This window comes from Lepeophtheirus salmonis, chromosome 9 (assembly GCF_016086655.4).
Source record: "Lepeophtheirus salmonis chromosome 9, UVic_Lsal_1.4, whole genome shotgun sequence".
In the NCBI taxonomy this organism is placed as follows: Eukaryota; Metazoa; Arthropoda; class Copepoda; order Siphonostomatoida; family Caligidae; genus Lepeophtheirus; species Lepeophtheirus salmonis.
The window spans coordinates 15,849,806-15,876,447 of record NC_052139.2 but is presented as its reverse complement, the minus strand read 5'-3'; the positions used below and the strand labels follow the sequence as shown (position 1 = coordinate 15,876,447).

The following is a 26,642-nucleotide window of genomic DNA, read 5'->3' as shown; positions in this document are numbered from 1 at the left end:
TATGGTCACTTTCAAATTACATCTTAAGTTTATAATTATTTCATTGTTAAGATGAACTTTTGCTACATTAAGTAGTGCAATTTGTGGCGTGTCCAAGGGATTAATCCGAATAATTTGTGGATATAAATTGTCGAAGAATACATATGATCAATTTTGTTCTTTTTTGTTGATGGACGGAATGTATTTGAATTAAAAAAGAGAACATACGGAAATCTTCCATCATCATCATACTAATTAACTTAAAATTATTTGTTAGTTGGATCCCCCTCTCCCAAAGGTATCGAAAAATAATCATTTCATTCTTCTCAAGAGGGATTTAATCACACATATAATTAAAGCCACTGCTAATAGGATTAGCCCAATGATGACTGACACTTTTAGAAGATATTCTGTTTGTCTATTACGACGATAACCACGACATGGTTTTGCGAGGAAACAAGAAGTGGAATTACATATACATACGTATGTATATTTATCACATGATGATGGCTTGAAGCAAAATCTTGTTACTTCCTTCTCGATAAGGAATGTCTTAATATGTACGAGTTACATAGGCACATAATATAATTTAATATATGTATAATTCTTTCTTTTAAATAAAACAAGAAAATACATTTTACATAAGAATTAAAATATGTAGATCTATCTCCACACCATTTGTAATACATATTTAGATTAGGACGAACTGCATTTAAGAAATACCCAACAGATTCCCTTATTTTCAACATGTCCATCCTATTTTTGCAGATTGCATTACATGTATATAAGATATGATTAAGACAAGAAGAAGAAGTCTTTAGAACATTTTCTAACTTTCACCATCATCCTGTCACTTGTCCCCAAAATCAACTTCCTACGCAATAAATAACGTCCAATATTCAGACTATGTGTACCTTGTACATACGATGTAGGTATGTCATCAGACAGCTTCTTTTTTACTCATTCCAAACAAACCTTAGGGCCTTTTCTCATCCTTCACACATACACATTCAAAAGAACTGCTCTCTTAAATACATATGAACATTAAAGTTTTTCCCTTAGGACAATGCCATTAAAAGAGTACGTCCAACTGAAGGACACACTCTAAGCGAAGAAATAAAGACAGATAGTGAAGCCATTATTAAGTTATGTAGTATAATTAGTGATGTACTAGGAGCTAAACTCGTCAATCGGTACTCCAGTTGTATGAAGTACACAAAAAAATACAACAAAAACTCGGCTCGTGTACCTAAAATGCGAGTATTTATCGTAACTCACATCATTCTCCATTTTTCTTTTTCGAGTCCATTATACTTATAGCATCTGAATATTCAAAACGTATTTATTTTATTCGGATTCAAAAAGTTTTGCGTTCACAAGAGAAATAAATCTGCGTGATCCGAGCTGATTAAGAAGGAGGATGTTAGTCATGAGAAACTTATTATTACTTATTAGTAGTGTTGGATGGGTCTAAAAATTTAAAAAGAATTCCGTCTTATGAGTCCGGTCCTAATATCATTTATCCGTCCTAAGTCCTAATCGGTATTTTATGGTAAATACCATTGCTGAATTTAAGTTGTTACAAACAACGTCCTTTGAGCTGTTCAAAATTATATTTTTCGAAGGAACTTTTTATTATACGTTTATTTTTCTTCATTTATTATATTCATCAATCCTAGTTAAGAAAATAAAAAAATAGAGTAGATTTTTGGACTCAAGTACCGACTAATTGGTCCAAAAGATTGCTGAATTGTGAAAAAGACTGGAACAATTAGGAAAAAAGTCCTATGACCGATCCAACACAACATATTAGAGAAGGGAAAAACAAATTATAAGTGACAAATATTCAATAGCTTTTTAAAAAAATATGTATTAATTTTTGACTGACGAGTTTGTTAGCGTTCAAAAAGTGTTAGGGAGAGTAACGAGTAAAGCTCATAATTTCTCGAGTGTCTTGTTTTTTAGAAACTCGAGCAGTAAAATTCTGCTACCGGCTCATCACTAATTATAATCATCATATTGAGTTTGGTTCATAAATATATATTATTTCCTCCGCCCAACATACATGATTAGTGAAGAGATTTGACACGTTCATCATTTGTCCGTCTCAATCCTTATTGCCCACCTACTTCCATGTCCATTACCTGATGATCTACTCTGAACTCATTATTATCATTATTTTAAACAAACCCCCCATTTTAAGAACACCATTTATCAATAGCACCATAATTTATTTATTTTTATTGGAAGTGATTGTAGTATATAGTAGTTTTTCTTCTTCTAATAAAGACAAGAGGGCTCTTTCTTATTATTGTACAATTTCCGCCCACGTGGGGCCGGATGTTTAAACAGCATGTAAATATGATTGTATAATATATTATTATTATTTATTTATTTTTATGTATGTACAAGGGCCACGGAAGCTTAAAATAAATAATAACAATTTCTGAGTCATTACTTATTGTTTTAACAGAGAGTATTTATTATTTATTTAAAAAAGCACGTACTTGAGGGACTTTTGTTGGGTATGGTATTTATTTGTTCACAAGCAGTTTAGCCCTTTAGATGCTTCTCTGGTGGTCTTCTCTCCCCCCTCTCTAATCCTGATCCACTCTGCCGCACGTCATTTCTCAACCCTTTCCCACGATCATTAAATTTTATACAAAATCCCCCCCGTTGATTAATAGCATAATAAATTAAGACTTTTTTCTCTCTCTCTTTTGTTTCGTTAGGTAAAAGTTGAATTCAAGTGGAAAATAATTTCTACAATTTTCTTCAAGAGGACAAATCCCCTCTTGCGAAATCAAAGAAAAATAAAAGAAGTTTATGGCTTCGAGGTATGCCTTTCTCATGGAGTTAGTTCCAAGTTATCAACTTCAGTAGGAATGTATATGCATTGTACAGTATATGTATATGCACACCACTCACGAGTAGAAAATGATACGGAAAAAGGATGTGGGAGGAGAGTTTTTTGGGTGGGGATGTAAGAGGAGGGTTCTTCTTTAATTGTTTGTTAAGAATTCACGCATTAAAGTACAAATATATTGTATTTAATTAACTAATTGGTAAGACTGTGTTCTTTTGTGGCATGTACCAAATAAATACTATGACTTAGCAATTCACTTCCTCCAACTCATATATACAAAAATCAAAGACTCTCTAAGAAGGAGGGCAGTTGTTTCTCGTTATTTGATACTTGATTTTACAAAAAAAAAACGAATAAAAGAACAAACAAGTGTGCAAAACAACACAATTAATAAAAATAATAATTACAACATGACTAATTTTAATTATACGAAAGAGAATGTGTTAACTAACTAACAACATGATGTGTTTTTTTATTTTTTATAATTGAATTTTCTAAAAATCATTTTCCCACTCATGTTTGTTTCTCTCTTTGAGACTTATTGTATAATGTATATACAGTGGAGAAAATAAGCATTTCACCCCTTCCCAATTTTATAAGTTTGCTCACTGACAAACAAAAAAACGGTCAATCATTTGAATGGTAGGTTTATTTAACAGAATATTATGTTTTGTGGATTTTTGTCCCCTAAATCTTGTGCCACAATTTCCTTCCCTCGGGTAAGGGCACTAAAAAATGGGTCTTCCAGAACGAAAAGAATTCAAAAAATACGGATAACTTAACAAAGGAATGACCCAAGAAGAAACCCATTAAGGTCATGGCCTAGCCAGTCTCCAGACCTCAATCCAATAGAAAATATTTATTAGTGGGCAAACTTATACTATCCGCAAGGGATAAAATACTTATTTTCTCCGCTGTATATATATTATATATATGTTGTGTACAAGTTGAAAACAACAAATGAGAGGAATAATTTTGAATGTGGGATTTACAGTACCTTTGACAAGAGTAATGCAATAATTGAATAGTTCATGGATAGTCTTATATATTAATGGTGTAATTTTTGCCTATTTTAATACAAATTACTAAAATATACGTATTTTGTAGCACATTATAGGCTTTCAAATCTTAGCTATTATACTACTCCATAACAACCTTGTAATTCTACTAAATCAAAAAGAAATGATGGGTTCAATGTATAGTTGGGTATTAGAATGAGCAAAATTGAAATTAAATAATGCATTTTGAAACTAAGAAATTGAAACTTGTACAATTTGCATATACACACAAGTAGCAACATTTAAAGACATCACTACTTACGGTATACCGCTGTATATGGAATTATTCTGACTCCCTGAATAGTGCGGTATATTCCCTAATATCGCGTTTTCTTATATATTTATATTAAATTATAAAAAACTAAGTTTGTTCATAAGTGGGAGGGTTTTGTTAAGTATTTAATTTGATACATAAACTTTAGATTAACTTGTTTATTATACCAAAAACTTGCAATTAAAAAGGTTGCTAAATAAATATTGGTGAAGTTCCGACTAATTAAATTTTAGAGTATTGAAATGAACGGTTTAAAAATGAAGCAAATACCCGTTTAAAATGAAATTTTACAATTATTGGCATACATTATTTTAAATAATTAATGTTGAATAAAATGTGTTATTGTCCTAACCTTTATACATAAATGAAACATAATAAAAAGGGACTTTGAAAAATAATTTATCCCATTTTACGGATTTTAGTACTAAAAAAGTCCCAGTACGACCTGGATTTCATATAACGCGGATTTTCCTTGCTCTCCAAAAACCCTTATAAGGGGTTACGCATATATAATTCGACATGATCATTATGGGATGAAATACTACAATAAGTCGTCGGGATATGAAGCAATAATAAGGAGGAATGAAGAGACTCAATAAGGAAAGAGGGATAATAAGTACACATTATAATTTATAAGTGCTTATTTATGAATGTATGTATGTGAGACCTTCAAGTATTAACGAAGAGGGGAAGCATATCTACCTATGTATGTAGTGCCCCATACTCAAATTAGGGGTCAATCTCACGATTATTACATAGAGCTCAAGAATAATGGTAATAAAATTAATAAACCTTATTAATATATAGGTATGAGCCTAAGAGGTATGTTCGGTAATTGTGATTTTTACAATTTAAAAAAAAAAACCTCCTTTGCTGGTCACGAATTTGTATCCATTACTTAATGATTTAATGTATTCAGAGTTGAGTCTCTTTTTAAGGAGAGTGAAAGTAGTTCCTGACGGTCTTCAAATTATCCTCTTCTTTTGGATCGTGTAAGTACATTGGAAGTACATACATTTATTGGTAGGAATGTATAATCATTATTGTCCAGTTGATAGGATATTTTTTGAGTCCACTATTATACTTGTGTGTCTAATAATATCCAGGAAGAAGATGACGCTAAGCGAGTCAAACGCAAGGATTTTATAAATATAAATAGGTATATATATATATTTAAAGAATGTTAATGGTTTTGTATATTATAGATATTATATACTTCATATTACATACATATACTCTGAACTACAAAGAAATAATTTCTTAGCAAATGATGACGGTAGTTAGAAGAAAGAAGGAAAGAGAGAGAACATAATGATGATGACGTACTATAAATAATCGTTATAATAATCATCCATTCTGACCTTCTTAGTTCTTCCCCATATCAATTTATAAAAGGATACAAACAAGCAAACAAACAAAAATATTCGACTTCGTTAATCATATTATCATGACTCACAATTTATAGGAAATAATTACTCTTCTGCACAAATAGCCATCAAGTCACAGGTCTTAAAAAATGAAGAAAAAAACCCATAAAAAGCATTTCATAACTAGTAGAAATGTGAAAAGCAAACAAAAAGCTGAGGAAACGCACCGATTAGCTGAAGTAGATATTTTCCAACCCCAAGATGTCACTTGGGGTTGGAAAATACAAGACACAAATGATGTGTGTTAATCAATTTACACTTATGATGTATTTTTATGTTCCTTTAATTGGTCAGATGGAGTTTGCACTGATTAAGTATACGTATAGTATTACAAATGCTCCGTTAGACCAAGGAATTGTCTTTGAAGTGTATTTACAAACTCTGTGACCAAGCGAGTATCGAACCAACGCACATTCAGTTCAAGATAATGATTATTTCTCCTAAGCATGTTGTCCATTGAGCTACGTCGTTCCATATATTTTCCCCTTTTCCCGTTGCAGAATTTCCCTTGTTAATACTCAATTAATGGTGTGAATTTATGGAGGTTTCCTAGGTAATTATAGAGTAATACTCAATTTTACTCGCTCTCCCCTACTAGAGAAAAATGTGTTGTGTAGACATCTACTTTGAACAAATATGTATCATATGGTATTTGCTTGGCCACTAGGTTCATATCTTTGAGTATGTAAAAGAATACATTTGCTACTTATTGACGATAAAGAAAAAAGAAAATATACGGTTGGCTACAAATTCAAAATATGCATCTACTACTTCCATGCCATGATAAAGGTCCATTATTTGACTCCTCCTTTTCAAAAGGTACATGCTTAAAATATCCTTTTTCTTGTTAAGTATATTTTGAAAATAAATGAGGAAGGTTTGATGTTTATGTTTCACGTTGAGAGGCAACCTGATGACTCAATTAAAAAGGTTCAATCTATTGATTGGTGTTTCTACTTTTTTTCATTTTTTTTAAAAAAGGTTCCATTGTTGTAATTTTATCAAGTTTGAATGACCTCAATGTATCAAAAATAATAAGGTAATAAAGAAAGAAGGGATACAAGTACAACATTATATTCTATAATATACAATTAGATTTGTTAGTGATATGTAAATAGTAATGCAGAGCTGATGATACGCCAACATGCACCGCAATCCTACTGAATCAAATCCAAGGATTACTCTCTTCCATTCCCGTCCTTCTTTGCCTCATTAGAGTTGAATTCATTCAAATGAAGAAAACTAAATAGTATTTGTTCATATGAAATATATCCTGAGGCTTGCATAGGATGATGATGAAGAAAAGAGTCAAGGAAGAGACGTCCACCTTATTTATTTTCCAAACAATACAGTGTGCATAAGGAAATCTAAGCCTTTTTGATAGTAGGATTTAAATCAAATTTTTGACAATCAATAGGTTTTTATTATGTTTATAATTAATAACATCGTCCATTATTTTTTAAAAATATGACCCTTCTGCGGTACCTATGACCATCACATTTGGAGGCCATAAATCCGTGATATTTTCTAAAACGAGACTTGACTTCTTATGGACAGATGTTGAGTCTTGTTGCCGACAGTAATCTCCTTTGGGGTAGTTGGCATACAACCAGAGCTTCAAAACCTTTTTTACGCCGGTCAAAAAGTCTACAGTGACAGTCTTGTTGTTCCCTCCACTTCCTGCTTCCTGGAGAGGCCCTCACCGCAGTTAATAAGAATCCTGACCTTAGAGACAAACTCAACATAGCAATTCATAATTTTCGCAAAGTGATGGGGTGGAGAAAATCTGCAATCCGTTGTCTTTTTGCCTCCAGGCTCGTTGTTTCCTGACGTATCAGAACCAATACTACAGCGTATGAAAGTTGATAAATTTCGAAACAATTTACTTATAATAACATAACATTGGTTACAAGTATTTATGTATTTATGGAGCTGGTGCGGTACGATTTGTTTAGACACACTTTACAATGTACATTCATAAATGATTAATGTTCTTGAGGACAGGCTTCGTTTTGTGTACATTTGATTTATTTGATTTTTTGAAATGGTACATAATATTTACTTAAAAATATGTCGGATGATTTTTAATAAAAAGGGCAGGACGATGATGATAGCCTTAAAATAATAATAATGATAGCTGCTTTAAGTACTAACAACCGAAAAAGAGCAGGGAAAGGGGGGGGGGAAGAGATCTTCTGTCTTTCTATTAATAATTATAATAATTTACCCTTGGAAGAGTTCAATTAAAGTATATCTAATAAGAATTCGGGAGCAACCATTTAAATACTTTTATACAACATATACTAACCACGGATACTATATATAGTTTTTAAGTGTGTATGGTTATATTGAAAGAGTGGTAGTGTAGTTTAGCCCAGAGTTATTCATAGCCCTGACAAATTTTGACTTAGAGCTATGTATGTATAATTTAATGTTCAACTGAGTCTGGAATTAAAATGAATTCGATATACATATATATATACATAATATTTTAACATATATGTAATATGTAGTAGCAGTAGTTCCTGAATATTCCTTAATAACATCAAAGTCTCTCCTCCTCCTTCTCCTAAGTCACTTATTTATAGAACTTTAAAACAAAAGAGTCGTGGACTATATTTATATATTTTGATACATACAAATAGATATGTTTGTTTTGTATTTCGGTCTGAAAATCCTAGAACGGTCTGATACCAAGTCTCCTAGTAAAATTCGATCTACACCAAAATTGGTCTTGATCCGGTCCTACAAGAATGTTTGAGGAAATATATTTTTAATTATTCTTTTGTTGGTCCTAATTTATTCGATCTAATTCATTCCAGTCTTAGGACTTACTAGAACAGATTTAAACAAGAGTAAATAAAGTTGAGTGACACCATCAAGGACCGAACTTGATAAGTTTTAGGACTGATATGCAGGCTAGAACTGGACCCAGACTGAACTGGAAGGGACTGCAGTTTTCAGTCCTAAATAAGGACGAAAGCAAACCTAGTTATATGGGACCTTTTTTTTATAGAAGGGGAAATTTTTATCGACAACTTCAATTTTGGTCAACGGTTTCAAACTGCAGTCTTGACCGAAATATCGGTTCAAATCCGTTAAGAAAAAAATCCTGTAAGTCTTTTAGTTCTGAACATTTTTGAGCCATTATTATATGGAGGGGGCATTTTAAGTAGTTATGTTATTTAAAAAAAATCCTATTCGGTGAGATGAATAAATAATTAAAGAGTTTATAATCTGGGGAAATTGAATAAACATAATTATTAATCAAAATTTTGGCATATTTAAATATTGTTTTACAAAAATGTGTTGGGTTTAAAAAGAGTTCAGCCCGAACGGGAAAAAATCGGTCTTGCACCGAGTATCAACCCTAATAGGTATATACAATATGTATATATGATTCAGAAATCATATCTAGATGAGCGTACATAATCCTCTATAGATTAGTTCAGCGGATACTTTTTTTATCTTCCATTTTTCTTTTGTTTTGTTTTTGTTTCATGTGAATGGACTACCAAAGAATGAACTTGTATGAGATGTATTATCACCTGAACTACATATTATTTATAAAGTGAATGAAGAAAGAGATAAATTACGTATCAGGGCCCCAATAATTTATTTAGTATTAGTATATATCTGTTTATTGATGGTGAGTCATTAATCGTCATTACATGTAGCCCCCATAACAAAACCATGTATACTCAGTATAACAGCTGATCATGAATAGAAAATAATATTAGGTGGTAGGTATGTAATGCTATTTCAATTGGTCATGACATTTTTTCTATTCATTCAGCTTAAACCTTTTTTTCACTTCGTAGTAATAAGAAGACTCTATCAACATCATCATCACGACGTCAGATGTCAGAGTCGACACAAACAAAAGCAATCATGGCTTATGAATGATGAGTTGTTGTTGTACTGTGATATTCAAGAAAGACAAAGGGACAGTAGAGAGAAAGAGAGAGAGAGAGAGAGAGGACTGAGTAGTAAACAAAGAGCAAGACAACACATTTAAATGTCATCCTCATCAATTATTATAAAAACAATTAATTCAAGTTAATTTCGCTCTGAAGAAAAATAATATGTATTGTTCTTTTTACCTACATTCAGATTTACCTTGAATACTTACGAGCTCCGTCCTGGAACGGATTAAACTCGTATGTCAGAGTATTACTATACAATTTAGTCTAGATAATCGGTCAGAGACCAATTTTTTTTTTGATTTTCTTTAATGTAAAAACTCATAAGTTATCTTTTTCTACAACGACATTGGAGTCCATACCGAGTCTCAAACTCTGAAGCCAAGTTTGGCATTACCAAATAACTTCCTATCGTTTTTTTTAAAAGGAAAATTTATTAAATGTATTTTGTGGCACTGATCTAGATCGTCTTGCTGATGTAGGATTTCCCGACCGAACCGGATGAAATCAATCCATTTTCTAAATGATAATTTCAACGATAATAGCAATTACGTACGTCCTCCAGCAGGAAAGAGGAAAGCGGAAATGTGTATGAAGAATTTGATTATATATAATACCTATATTTATAAATATATATTACATAGTCTGTGAACTACGACTAACCAACTCTCTCTCTCTCTCTGACTTTGCATACCACAAGAAGAAGACTGAATTGAAACAAAGAAAAATAATAATCATAGTAGGTATGTGGATTTAAGGTACTTTCATAGGTATTATTATGAAGGGGATTTTTGTTATTTTGATGTTTTGTTTCTTTTCTTTTTCAAACCATAAACTAACCTTTAAGGTCTCCCTAGTCTCTAATACTTGAAATCAACATCTATCATTATAATGTAATCATCATCCCTACTACTTTCTGTGAAATAATTGCATATAGGTACTTCTAAGTCTTGTTATTAGCTATTTGCCCCGCCTTTTTCTTCTCACCCAAGTATATATATTACATAAATCATACATACCTTCATATCTGTGGTCGTATTTTCTTCCCCCCCCACCAAATCAGACCATGAACAAGGATGTAAAAAACTAAAGTATGTCCTGACAGTATTTAAAAATAAAAAACACATCGAAAATGAACTTGGTAATCCTGACAATTTGAAGAATGTTTGAGAGGAGTTGGTATGACGTTATATTAGAATAGCTGCGAGTAGTTATGAGATGAGATACATATACACAAATCCCACTCCGTATATAGCCTGGAATTAGTCCGAAGTCATTCTTATTCTCGATCTATCATGAGGACACGCACTAGCTATTACTTTATACTTGGATGTTCTATTCTCAAGAATTAAAGGACTACAGCTATGAAAAATAACGTATTCTGTTTAGATTACAAACTGAAAAAAGTCGCACCCCGCTTTCTAGGACATATTTTATTCAACTCTACCCGTGACTATGAGAAGAGAAGGAGTAAACCTCCTCCCCCTTTCCCTAATTAAATTTTTGCTCTTTAATTTCAAAATATTTATGTTGAAAAATTGATGTCAAACTTGTAATACATTTATCAAAAAATTAAATAATAAGGTACATTTTTTTTAAATATTTAACAATATGTACTTACTTAATTCCCAGTCACTTTCACAATACCCGAGCAAATATAAATAAAATTCTTCTAGAAGTATTTGGATACGCTTGAGTATATAAGAATGATCCAAAGCTCTTACTACCACAACTAATATTTTCCGAGGAAATGTAGGAATATAGATCAGCTTATATTTATAATCGACGGATTTATAGTTAGGGCTAATGAAGTAGATATCTTTCATTAAAGAAACTTGATCCCTTTATTTTCTTTGTCAAATTTCGAAATAATTAACAGTCAAAAAGTGACAATATGCTCTCAAATTTAATTTGACGAAATTAAAAAAACAATTTATAAAAAAACTGTCAAATTTTGCATTTAAAAAAGAAAACAAAAAAATGGAACTAGTCAACCCTCCTCCCACTCCAAAGATAAATCTTAATCCTAGTCACACCTGCCCTGTTGTTGTTTTTTCTCTGTGTTAAGCAAAAATCCTAATTGAATAAAATATGAGGCACTTCTTAGTTAGTGATATTAGTTGCTATTATTATTCTTTTTGGGCAGTGTACTATGTATTTTTAATATTAATATTTATAAAGGAGAACTACTTCCGGTTATATTCACATAGGTACATACATACAGCAATAATTTTATGCACAATTTAATTATTGAAAGTCCTTCAAATGTCATCATTCTTCTTTTATATTTTAATACAATAAATAATAATTATTAATAATAATACTAGGTATACATAGAGTAATGATACGATTCGTTTCCTTTGCAAGATGATGTGGACTTATGCTATTATAATACAATTAACAAATCACAACCATACATAAAAGAAGGGATCCTGACAAAAAAAAAAAGGAAAAAAAAGACAAAAAAAAGAGGTAATAATAATAACATGAAAAGAGCATGATTTTGAGGTTTATCCCATATGGATATTATTTGAATAACAATAATAAAAGGATTACGGACAACAAATAACCATATTTGTATATATGATTTTTAATGCATACACACATACATATCCATTTGTATTTCCCTAAATATTTACCAATTGCCCAGTACGCAAAACACTCTTAAGAGCAAGTCAACAAGTCCCTACTCATTCAACTCCTTCTTTGTACAGATTACCCTCAGGATATATCTTAGCGTTCTTAACAAAAGAATGGAGATAAATAATGTTACCAACATATGTACTGGATATCTGTGGTTCTCAAAGTGGGTGTCGAGCGCACTGGGATGCCTCCTGGCTGTGCTAGAAGTGCCAACAAAAATGACAACATTTATATTTTGGAATGTAATTAGCGATGGGATCGATTTCAGAGTAATTTCTGCTTATGCTCTTGCTTGATAAAAAGTGGAATATGTGTAAAATGTCCATCCTCTGGGGGCTGCCTTAGGCTAATCTAATGACCAGTGATGAGAGCTAGGCTGATCTCCTTTAAACATTTTTTAAAATGTTAGGGTGAGCACGTTATTTTTTTAAATTCTTACACACCAGCCAGACCTATTTTATGCATCACTGATTATAAGTGTACGCTCTTGTTGGAGTTGGAGTGGAATTGATAATCGACATTGAAGATATCCTTGCTATATAAGGAGTGGGATCTGTGTTTATTTCCTATCTCTCAGGACTTCCTTATCCTAGGGTCCTTATTAATATTTTTTGAGGAATTTGTTGGATATTTATGTAAACAGCAGACCTCTTATCCAAAGATCTAAAAGATGTTTAAAAATCATTTCCCATTTCTACAGCTTGACTGGGTTTCGTGAATCTTTGTGTTAAAGCACACTGGAGAGTACTGGTCACTGACAAGACAGCAACAACTTATAGAGATGAGGGAAATTTGCACATTGAAAATGTTATTTGGAGACAAAGATCGCTTCAAGTAGAGCTATTACTATTCTGCTAAAACTTATCTATACATCAAGAACAATGACAGGGAGCGACCGCATTACTTCCTGCCTAAACAAGCAGGACACTTGGATTTTCACTACACCTTTATTCATATTTTATACAGGGGTGCCTTGAAATTTTATACCAATAACTTGATTGAAAAAATTTGAGAAACACTCCAGTATGTATACATTCAACATGAAGAAATATGAATTAATCAAGAAAGATGAACAAAAGAAGAAGAAGAAGACTGCAACATATGGTACATACTCGTATAAGAATATAAATCCCTTTTCGTGCCCACGAGTATAGAAACACATCTGTATATACATATATTTAGATTATATACACATGCATAAGAAAATAACTATGCAGAAATGTCATTTGAGGATTATCCTTGACATATGTATCTACTTTTATTAAAAAAGTAGAAGGCTAGTAAAGGGATTAGCGTGCATTAAATAAGGCAATTAAATGAAACTACATATTAAGAGGTAATCATGTCAACCCAAGGATAATGATAGCCAACCAAGGTAGCTTTAATCGAGATGAATTGTGACCATTTAATTCTAAAGTAAGCTATAATGATTTCCCCAAAATTATATTTTGTATTCTTCAACCTATTTATGTAAATAAAATATTCGGATTAATCCTATGGAGGGCCTAGCGAACTATACTTTCAGGTTGGAAAAACTCCCAGTCATAATTAAAGAAAAATACAACCATATTCTATTCTATTTGAAAAGGACAATATGAGGGTCATATAAGTCTAATAAATCGATAGTAAACATTATTGTGTATTTACATTGATACCATAAATTTGAATATAAAGGCCATAACGGACACAAATATATTAAATGAATTATACGATTGTATGTATTTACGAATCTATTTAGCTTAATTCGGATTTATTCCTTTTTTATACGTATAAAATATTGTTTTTGTGTTGACACACCACAATTGTGATGAACTAATATGATTTTCCCATATTAAATCAGGAAACACAACTATGCCAACGTATAGTGCACATCGAGCACTAAGTCATTTCCTCTCAAAAATATTAATTATAAATATGGAAATATGAATAAAAGTTTGACAATTATTATTAATAATATCCTTTAAAACAAAGCCATTCTTATCCACCCTTTAATCAGGAATAATATTATTTTGAAGACAAATACAGCATAAAATCCATTATTAGTTTTATTTTTTATTTGTTTCTTCGTAATATTTACTAACTTATCCATATACTTATCTGTATAACATCTATAAATATAGTCCCATCAAAAAATGTATAAAATTACTCACAGATTATAGTTTCTATTAGAAAATGTTTGAATACTTTTCTACAAGGTTTAATATTGTCCAACAGTTGACCAGTATATCATTCTTTTGCTTGCCCTACTTTTGAGCAATTAGGTCTACCATAGAAATCTTGATACATGGAATAATCACGCATGCAGCTTAGCTTGATTCTCTTAATATGCCTTCTATTTTTTCTACCAATTACTTATTTTATATTCCCCTCTGTGGGAAGAAAAATTCGGGGTGATTATTCCAGGTCTCTAGAATTCCATGGGTCTACTCACTGGTGTGTAACTAGTACGCACAACGTCCATCAGAATTTTTACCGACGCAGCTCCCATTAGCGAGTCCCTATTGAGCCTGGCCTCCTCCTAGACCATAACTTATTATACAAAGTCTAGATCAGGTAAAGAGGGAAATGAACCAAAATTGTCTTTGCACTTCATTTGCAGTATAAACTGGGCCATCCTTCCATTACAATATTTCTGACTTGTGCGACGAAATCTCTATGCCCACAATACTCTTACTTTAATAATGTTAAAATTAATGGGACTCTCATTCTAGACCCCCGTCCTGTATATGGGTAGGTAGGTACATAATTAATTATCAACATGGATGTCCACAATTCTAAAGGTCTCTTGAAATTAATTGATTAATTGAAAGTTAAAAAAAATGATGACATATATATCAATACGTCGATGATTCGTTTTTTAATTTTTTTAAATAATTATTATTGTAATTATGGCAATGATATAAAACAGACATTAATGCAAATATATCTGTATAAAATAATCATGTACCAAAATACAATCAATCCGCTTCTTATCTTTATCTAATTTCTGCAGTAGGGAAAAAGAGAAACCTTGTCAATACTATGTACATGTATTATTTCTATAAGAATGAATTGATTGATCATTCCTACATGGATCTGGACTAAGGCGATAAAAAGAAGGGACATCACATGAATTGTTCTTTAATCAATCTTAGTAGTGTTATATTTTCAATGATGACTTCCATATGAGTATTTTTAAAAAAGGGAGAAAAAAAAGACCAAGGTTACTTGTCCTTCTTCTCATGTTACAAATCTAAAAACTATGCGATACATTCATGTGTGTAATATGTAAGAGGTAAGACGTAAGTGTTTAACTAAGAAGGAAAATGTGTTACTATTATATTTGGGATATACAAGTTGCAAATACGTATAGTATTCTAAGTTGACACAAAAACAATCTTGAACAAAAATCCAGAAAAAGAGAAAACTCCTATGTATTTTTTATACATATATTGCATAACATATTTCTGGAATGCCTTGATATACCCAAGAATATAAAATCTAGTTTAAAATCTTCACTTGATGAATAAAACTTAATTTGGGCCCGATATGGTACCTTCCAAACAAAATCTATCAATTTATAATTACAATTTCATTGCGGTCAGATATATCCCACGATCTTGGGATATTGAGGTTACGTAAAGAGGATTTTTTATCAAAATGTCAAAATCTTAGGATTTATACGTGAAAAAAAATGATTTTTAATTTAATTATATTGATTACATCTTCTAACCTGGTTTATCTAAAGTGTTAAGAGTTTATTACTCGCTCTCATTTCGTCTGTTTTAACTGCAACAAAAACAATATATTAAAAAGAACGGTGGAACAAGTTCCAATTGGAAGCCTCTTATAGCCTTAATAATGAAACTTGAACAGGAGAATGTTCATCAACAATACAAAAATAGGCTTAAAAGAAAATTATTTTCTACACTTATCAGCAGATATTATTAATGGTGAAGAAGAATATGAAATATAACTGATTCAATATGAGTGTCGAATTGTATTGATACTCAGTAAACTGATATTGGGATTTGAGTGTTGATTCTCGAGATTTTTAGGGGGGAGAGATCTATGGATATTATAAAATTATGAGTGGCATCCGTGGGGATGATACTTTTTTGCTATTTAAAGTAGTACAATTTGCGGTCCCTCCAAAGAATTAATCAGAATAAATTTGTTAATAGAAATGAAAATTAATTTATCGAAGAATACAAATTAAATACCTACAGTTCTTAGGAACGCTCCTTCAGACTGTTAATACTAGAAACTGATTTAAAAAAAAAGAGTTGAGTGATGTCATCAAGGACCAAATTTTACAAGTTTTTAGGACTGATATGCGGGACTGAGACTGAACTGGACGGGACTGTAGTCTTGAGTCCTAAATAATAACCGACACAACACTACCTACAGACTCAATTTTAAGAAGAAATCATTTATATTTCCTTATGTGTTGACGGAGCATAATTATGTAATATGTCAGTGTTCAACGAAGAAGGACAAAGGAGTTGTTATAGCTTAGATATATCAAAGATTGAAGAACATAGGTAGATTTTAGTACATAGATCTATGCACTAAAAATATGGAGAGGGAAAAAAAGTGAAAATGCAATTGAGCAAGTTACCTTTTCCTTCTCCTTCTTCCACATCGAATTTCTCTCTTTCCTACAAACAGGCTTTAAGAAATGCAGTAGCAATACAATTATGATGGTACATAAATAATAACAAATATGAACAAAGACAAGACCCAATGGGATTACATATTAATATGATTGTACACATAGGTAGTACACATACATAATTATATAATTTCCAATAAAACAATGTACATACATATACACAGTGTATAGTAAGCTATGTAGCAATAACTGACCGCTAAAATACATTATTCCGAAAGAATAAAAGTAAAATGTTTAACTCTTTATGTTATTATTATTAATAATAATATTTTATTTTCAAGGATACATTAAAAGAAAGAATTAACTTCACAATACATTATTTATTGTATAGAGTTATGTATGTTCGTTAGTATACTATGTAGAGGCTTCAACATCAAGTCATATATTGGTATTGGTACATTATATGTACATTAGACTGGTTCTTAAAAATAGTTTTTTTTCGAACTATTGCTGTTGAGGGGGGTCATAGCCCAAAAAGTTTCTTTTCGTAAGTATAGAGTTTGACCCATAATGATCCGTGTTTAAGAGGTTTCCACTTCCTAAAACAAATTCCAAAAATTGTTTAGATCTTATGTTATAGATTCAGTTGACAATTAGAAAAGGAGTGTGAGCCTCTTTCTTATTTTTTGTTCATTATTTAATAGGTTGTCATGGCGATAACTTCTGAAGTAAGCATTCTCAACTATTGGTGGTGTAAATTGTTTTAAATATGAAAAAAAATGTATATGAATTTAATATATAATCATAGCATTTTCCCTTCACTAATACTATTTTAAATATAATTCAGTAGTACAATTTATGTCTCCTCGTATTCTTTTTTCCCTTACAAACATGTCAACCCTAGGAATAGGTCGTTGTGGTCGTCGTGAAGTATAATAAAACAAATATATATGAATTTAATTATAATATTTCTCCTGTACCAATGCTATGTTAAATGTAGAAAGTTATGTTTATTCATTTTCTCCCCCAAAAAACAATTAACAGGCAGGTGATAGTAGTAACAAGGGTCCTAATTATTCAGTAATATCATATTGCTACATCCAACCTTCTTCTCGTCCTCTTTTTTCTTTACAAAAAATGCCATTTTTATTAAAGAACACGCACAAAAAAAAGTGCGCCCTATACGCGGTACAACAATACTTTAAGTATCATTTTTATATAATAAACAATTATTTTAGGTGATGTATGTAAACTACTTATTCATCTAGTATATTTATTTAGTAAAAATTGCTCTTTTTTAACTTATACTGACTATTTTCAGATAATTTATAAACTTCAAAAGCTGTGCACAACCTTCTCAAAATATTTATTTGGTCTATGTTTTGAAGAAAAAGAAACCACACCATAGTAAGAAACATTCTAATGTACATATATGTAAGTTTTAATACCAATTAACTCAACTACATGTTATACGTATGTACACAAATTAAATAGATAAGGGTACAAGCGCGTCTCCGTCACTACACTATAAGTAACGTACATGCCTGTATATACATGGAAACACATTTCGTCATTATCAAATTCATGAGCGTAGCTTTAGTATTTAGGTATCTATGTATTTGTCTTTATTGAGTTAAGAAATTACTTACTTACATAAATGGTCTTGTCTAGCACACATCACATTTGATATTACCCTCGACTGAGTGAGTAAAAACAAATAAAGATTGCTATTTTTTGTTGCATGTCACTCAACAAACAGAAACAATTTTGATTAATATATATTATGTACAAATAACTATTATAGGTATATTCTTATTATCTTATAAAAAAAATTCATCCTTAGGGTACCTTTCAATATAAATAATTATTCTGAGATAATATTGCTTTTAACTGAAGACATCTATAAAAAGAAATGAAACCTTTTATAAAATAAAGGATTACTCATCAATCAATGCCTTTATAGACTAATATTATACACATGACTGCAAAATTAATAGGTATGATCTTAAAGATAAGACTCCTGTTTATTACTCAGACTAAAGTGTATAGTCGTTGAGTAGATATAAATTACCTTTTTTGTACGTAATTGTCTCAACAAATGATCTAACTTTATATTTTATTATTTGATAAAAATCTAAGATGGTCATCATTCTTACATAACCCATGCACAAACATAAGAAATTAAACCATATTAAACGAAATTGATTTTTTTTAAAAGAGTCGACAACCACAATAATAAATTAACTTTATGAATAGTATAAAAGTTGAAGATAATTAATTCATAAAAGAAAAAAAAAGTTATTTCACACTAATTTATCCGACATTAAGAAAAACATCTTAATCAATATAAAATTAAAATAAGAAAAAATGAGAATTTTTTTTTAATGACTAAAAAGTGAAGTCAATTTCAAGTAGGTATTCACAAGTATGGATGCAACTGCCTACCTGTGGAGTTCAATTTACATGAAATAATAATTTCAACGATAATGAAAATGGCCCTTCTAAATCAATAAGTCAAAATGAAATGGCTTTTGTATAATAAATCTTTTTAAAAAAATAATAAGATGGCTTACCTAAAAAGCGTCCTAGAATCCCACTTTCTGAACTATATTTTCGAATGGATCCTATTGATGAAGAAGAAGTAATAATGGAAGGAGATATTTTACGAGGAGGAAGAGGTTTTGCCCCTGGAGGGCGATATCTAGCTGATTTTGCTGGTCCAGAGATCGGGCCATTTGAATTACCATTAGTAGATGGAACTTCAGAAGGAATTCTGCTCTTTTGTATTGAACTCGTTCCTAGACGAGGTAGAGAGTTTGTAGTATGACGGATCTTGGCCTCAGTGGGAAGTAATGTTAATTTAGGAAGACTACTATCATTCTCACTAGACATACTCCAAGAGCGTCGCCATTTTTTCTTGGATGAATCAGTTTCTTTCATTAAAAGAATAAGTCTCGAGCTTAATTGCCTCATAGCAGATTCCGAAATACGTCGATCCGTACTCATTCTATTCATTTTTGAAAAAAGAATCTCTTCTTCATCATTGAGATAGGAATCCGATGACGCAGTCCAAGTTTTTTCATCTCCTAGTCTTTCAACAATTTCTTTTACTTGTTCTTCTTCCAAACTTGGCACTGACTTCATGAGCCTCGACAAGGTTTCTTCACGAGCTTCTTCGTCGGGATTCACTCTAGATGATGAAGGATGGGAGTTGTCAGGAAGCATGGATCTGAAGAAGTCCTTCATTTTATTCATCATTAAGACAGGTTCATCATCAGAGTTCCAATTATCCTTGGATAACACTTTTATATCTTCATTTTCTTCTCTCGGCTGTTCATGTATTTCACTTAATCTTTCAAAACGAGGAGAAGAGGAAATATACTTTATCGATCCATCAGTTGTTCCATCATCTGACGGAAGACTGGGTGCTGAATCAGTGTTTAAGTGAGGAAGGCTAGAGCTGTCATTTCTCAAAAGGTCATCGCATGAACCAACAAAACCAGAGTCACGAGACTTGTGTTTTCGTACAGGTCCATTGACAGGAGGAGATGAAACTTCAGTCCTTTGATCTTCTATTCGCCCAACAATGGGGTTAATGGGAAGAGGGAATTTATCACTTGAAAGCGATTCATTTGTGACTGCGTCTCCAGCACTAGAGCGTCTTTTTTCTTGACTTTTAGAATAAATTAAAGAATGATTAGACATGTCATCCTCTTCTTCTGTGGCTCCAGAGGAATTCTCCCTTTCTTCAATAGCTTTCTGGGATATCGATTTCTTAGACCTCGAATTATTAGAGAAGCAATCTGATCCAGATCCATCACTAACATTTTCTATGATCCTATGATTAGTTTCTTCTTCAGAAAAAGATGATTCGCAACTATCATGATGATCCTCACCTCCTCCTACTCCATAGTAAAAATATTTTTCTAATTCAGACGGATCTGATTGTCTCTTAGGTGGATAATGACTATGGTGGTGAGAAGTTGAGTTACAATCCGATTCAGAATCCTCACAAGATTCTTCAATTATTGTGTGAAGGGTAAAATCAATCGCCCTATTATAGCCTCTCAGTTCTTCTTCTCTCTCACCTCCAAAGTCTTCATCACCTGAGGAAAGCAGGTCCGACTCTGAATAATCAGAGTCGTCATACACAGGCTGACACATAGGATAATCCATAAAATTTTCTTGGTCGTCATAATCAACATCATAGTCATCAGAATACAATTCCTCTTCTCCAAAAGATGCTTCCTCCTCCTCTTCCTCTGATGCTTGATGATGACGGCTCTCGTCTTGATGAGTAGATTCTTCATCTTCTTGATCACAATTGTTCTCTATAATATCATTTTCAACTCTTCTAGCAGACCTTATAACAGAAGGTCGCATTCGTCGTCTTGAAGGAGCAGAGGAAGCTTCCAAGGAATTCGTAAAATAGTTAGCTAATCCCTCACCTCCATCCTGTACATTAGGATCAAACGAATCTAAATCGTCAGCATCTCCTACTGAAGGAACATTCAAGGGCTCTCCTCCTCTAGAGCGCTGAAGATCAGGAATGTCTTGTACAGTGGGTCGAAGGGTAGTTTTAGATGGCACATCAGGAGGTGAATCATAATTAGGCTCTACTTCAGACTCATTAGTCGGAGATCCTAGATCCGAACTTTCTGTAGAAACAATACTAATATTTGAGGATCTTCCATCTTGAACTGTCATAACACAGGATCCACCGGAATGAACAGTGACTCTATCCGAAGGAGCAGAGGCAACGGAATCTTCATTTGGATTAGAGCTAATGAAAACATAGCTGGTGTATGCACCGTTGCTATTCCTTCTAACAGTAGGTGCCATAGGTGGTGGAGAAGCAGAAGATTCTCTTGCACCGTTTTCACTAGTAATAGCAGTAGAAACTGTGTCACGCTGGGATTGAGATACAGAGGAGGCTTCTGCTCCAAGAGGTAGATCTTCGTCGTCGTAGTCCCCTTCGAAATTCTTATCTAAAGATCTTGTTTCTTCATCCTCTTCTAGGTGATGACCATTGGATTTATTAGAAATATTTGATAAGGATTTCGATGGTACAACAACACTTTTATTTTGTTCAAACTTTGCAATTAAATCTGACACTTTTGGTGCAGTCTCATGCTTTGGCAAATCGGGATTTAAAACTGAAGATGTAGATAATGAAGAAGGAATAGAAGTGGTGGTAGAAGCAGGAGGAGTAGCAGGCGCGCAGGTATCGTCTATTGACGACGTTTTTCCAGGTCTTTTATTCATACTAAGATTCATTCTTTCTTCTTCTTCGTTTCGCCTGTTGTAAGAATGTACACTTCTTGTACTCTTTTTCTCATCTAATTCATCCTCATCCGAATGATGAATTGTATATGACGCCGAAGTTGTACTCACTGAGTCTACATCTGACACTACGGATTTAGAGTCTTTTGAAATGCTTTCAACAGAGCCATTTAATAGGAGTGACAATTCCTTTCTTTTCAAGTCCAATCGTTTTAATAACTCTTTTTGATTAACAACTTTTCGATTGTGATGATGATTATTATTTGGATCCTTATCTAAAAAGTCCCCTTCGGTATCTGAAGTCTTGATGAGTGCAATACTTCCTCGTCTTCGACTTTTTCTATCACTAGAACTAGTTATATCCGAATCATTGTCTAATTCTCGATTGGAAGTCCTATTTTGATTTGAGGGAAAACCTTCTTCCACCTCTAATTCTTCAAGCGAGTATTTTCTTTCTACTGACGTATGATGTAGATCAGGTGTAGCAGAGAGTCTAGGTCCTATTTGAATTCGAACGAAGTTCGCACCTTGACGAGTTATGATCACATCTTCTTTATTTTCTTCTTGTTCATGGGGAGCATGTTTCTTCTTAGGTAAGGTATGACTCCCTTGAATGTCAGAGTCTTCAAAACGAATATTAGTAACACTTTTGGAGCCTTTATACGACTTGGAGCGTCTCACTGGCCTTAAACGATTAAGATCCGAACCAACATTAGAATAGGATCGAGCTAGTCTCTTTGATGGCCTTGTTTGCTCATCGACAAAGGTTTCCAATAGTGATGAAGACTTAGGCTCGCGCTGCCTTCGCGTTTTAGGTGGAAGAGGAGGGCCGCCCGTACCTGAGATCCTACCTGTCTCTTTTTTTTCTTCTTCTTCTTCGTTCCAAGCTATGGGTAAATAGGGAGAACTTCCCAGTAGATAATCTTGCACTTCACTTAAATCACTTTCTGAAAGAGAACGATTGGGACTTGTAGGAACAATGGAGGTTACATCAGCCAACAGTGAGACTCGAAGAAATTCCTTTTGTTTAATGGTCTGAAAATATCTCGAGTCTCTTAAAATACTTCGTACTTCGGCATCTTGACTAGATGTTTCGTCCGTGTCATCTTTTTTTAAAATAATGGGTATATGATGCACTTTAGGGACTCTTCCGGGGGATCCATTTAAAGGACTCGCAGGATCTTTTGTTGCATTAGAGGTTCTAATAGTTGAAACGCTTGGCGAAGAAAGAGCTATTCTTTCACTATCAGATAGTAAAGAATCGTCTCTGATAGAACGTATTAATTTATTTCGTTTAGGGGGGATTTCCGGAGCTGAATCTTTTTGCTTTTTAGACTTTCTGTACGGCTGTTGATCCGTTGGATTAATTTCTGATTCTTTTGATGAATCACAACTGGATATAAAAACTAATTTAAAGTCATTACCTTCTGGAGGCTTTTTCTTATCAGAACAAATTAGTATATCATCATCTTCAGGATCACCGGCTAAACTACCGTAATCATCGACTCTAGTACTTTCCAAGTCACTTAAAGTAATGTCTTCAATTCGAGAACTCTTACGATCATGTTCCTCCTCCTCCAATTTGAAGTATTTCTTCTCAGTTAAAGAGTGTCGACGTCCTGAAAAACAAGAAAAGTCAATAAAATATATATCACTATAATTATTATGAGACTAAAAACCATATACATATATAAATTGGCACAGCAAATAAGAAACAACACTTTTAATCATACAAATGAAATGACACACGCCAAATAGATTATTATTGGTTATTGTAAATGTATAGATATGATTTATTAAGGAAAGAAAGTAGGATAAAGCTCCATGCTAAGATATGTTAATTAATAATACTAATAAAGGCATAAAAAATATGGCATTACTTATCTCTATGTACTAACGGTTATTTATATCTCAGTTGGAGGGATAAAGGAATCCGAAATACATTCATGAGTCATATAATTAAAGATATTATTATATTAGGTATATGTGTAGAGCAAAGACAACACTTAATAAATACTTGAAAACTAAAAAAGAAAAGAATGTACAAACATTCCAAACACTACCGACCACAAAAAGAATTAATAATATAAATACTCACTTAAATACACTTAAAAGAAAGAAATTGTCTATATGTACGAAGGTAAATTAATGAAATGATTCAGTGATGGCTTTCCTCGACAGAAACAATGAATCTCATTATTTCTCTCTATATTCTTTTTACCTTACTTTGAAATAATTAATAATATATTTCCATCTTTACTCGGAAAGAGCATATGGATTAATTAGGTAAATCCCTTTTGCAGGGGCTTTTCTTGATGAGATATAATCCAAGGGTATATGAGATAGCAGCACCATCTATCAAATAGAAATATATTACTTCATTTCTGCATAGTTAAGGTAAACAATGTTGTATTGAGTTCAAAATACCAAATAGTATGTCATCATTTGTACAAACTAACAGTTAACGATGTCATTTCGCAATTTTATAAAAGTAATATTTAAAAAAGTAAAACCCCAGAATAGAATAATGTTACGATCATAGTTGCTATTAATTTGAATACAGAAAAAATACTAGTAGGACACAGAGTGCATAAGTATACTATATACGACTAAGTAAGGCTTCAATAGAAAGTATTTTATAAAGAATTTATTAATTCATATATCTAATATGTCCTACCCTACCCTAACAAAAACAAATAATCGGATCATTTAGGTATGTAGAAATAAATGACGGTAATGGGAATACAAACTACAATAGAATAAATTTACTGATTGAGTCGTCTTCTCTATATGATTAGTGATGTACAAAATAATTATTAATCAAATGAAATGGCAAATAAACATAAATACTTTCACGTGACTACATATTGATATGTTGTAGTAGGATGGGTGTCTTCCACATGAAAAAAAGAGCATGGAATGGAGTATGAAAGAATACCATGATGCTCTTGGGAATCATGCACGAGTGGTTCTATTTGCAAATGAATCTTTTTTATAATTAATTATTATATATTGTAAGAGGTTAATGACAGAGGGAGTGTGTGCGTGTGTGGGGTAATTATTGAGAGAAGTAGTTAGTGAGATTGACTATTACGTTTCTAAAATACATCATGGAGCCAAAATCATAAGAGGAATCATCCATAACCAATACGTAAAATATGAATAGTTTTGTACTTTACTTCAGACAGATCTTGTACTTATACTAGGATACTAGGTTTTAGAGAATCGCTTTGTTGTAGACAAATTTACAACTAAATGAAAATTTATCCAAGTTCAGTGTTATGAATTTTGCTTCAAATTACATTTTTAAAACAGCATAATGCGTTGGAAATAATAATCTTTTACCACTTCATTAACTAATTCCATACAAATTTGGGACTAAGATTGCATTTTTAAAAAAAAAGATTTAACACAAATCGATTCCCTGAATATTGTTTGGTCTGTCAAAATAGGAGAGCATTTGTACACCTATGGTCTAAGGTAAGATATATTATGTAAAATATTAATTAAGCTAACTAATCAAAGTGCATGGGTTACAAAAGGATTGTATTTACGGTGGAAATATCCCTACAAAAGTACGGTAATGATGATCCACTTACTCCAAAGCTATCCTAAAGAGAAATAAAGTAACTATTAAGGCAGACACACTCTATAGTCTCTCTCTCTCTCTGACACTCCAAAATCTTTCTCTCCTCCTTCGAGAGTGGAGAGGACACTAATATGACAAACAGTGGAAACCTCACAATTCATTTACAACAGATTAAAAAAATACAATAAAATCTTTAATTATATGAACAGTCTGTTGTAAGCAAAGAAGATAATATACATTACTTATTAAGTTTATTTTTTCTACGCATAATATACTAATTAAATTACTCAAAGAAGTAGTTATAAATGAAAAAACAAACAGGTTCTTATGTTACTCAATCAATATATAATAGGTACACTTTAATTAAAACAAGCTCATTCAAGACATACGTAATAAAAATGGTCATTTTAAATGAGTGTCTGGAGGTGAAATAACAACAACTACGACAACATCAATTGCATTGAGGCACATAAAATGCTCAAGAGAGATCAGGTTTTTTTTTCTCGTATGTACCTACATAACAATTATTAGTTATGTCAAGTGCACCATTCATTTTCGTTCTTTGAAAGGAATTCTTTTAAAAGTTGGTGGAGTGTCTCTTACATAGCAGTAGAGACTTCTCCTTTATGTCAAAATAAAATGGGGGGAAAGTGTTTGAATATATAATTAGAGATGAAATGCATTTCTAAGCAATGGATCTTTAAAATTCGTTGATATATATACTAATATAAATATATTTACAACACTGGACCACACAGCACTTCCACCTTTCTATTTATTAATAGAGTTTACGCTACTTACAGACAAACTCAAGACGCAACAAGTAGGTTCTGCTAACTAATACAATAATATCAGTTTGTATTATTACACATAGGTCGAACAATAACACTTGTGTTCAATAATTACTTTGGAATAACAAATGAGAAACGTCTAATAGTAATAAATAATAATACTTGATTAACCTTATTTCAAGTGTCTCCATAACTATCGGTACATTTGATTCAAA

At 32.1% G+C, this 26,642-nt stretch overlaps 1 protein-coding gene across 11 annotated transcripts in view; it reads right to left on the bottom strand.

The window, feature by feature from the left end:
- The window catches only part of LOC121124185 (uncharacterized), a 385,250-nt gene that overhangs the window by 30,787 nt on the left and 327,821 nt on the right, over positions 1-26,642 (bottom strand). For all 11 annotated transcript variants that reach the window (XM_071891046.1, XM_071891051.1, XM_071891050.1 and 8 more), the window contains one exon: positions 19,338-23,666. In XM_071891046.1, coding sequence (XP_071747147.1) covers positions 19,338-23,666 — 4,329 coding nt within the window. The remainder of the gene's footprint in view (positions 1-19,337; positions 23,667-26,642) is intronic.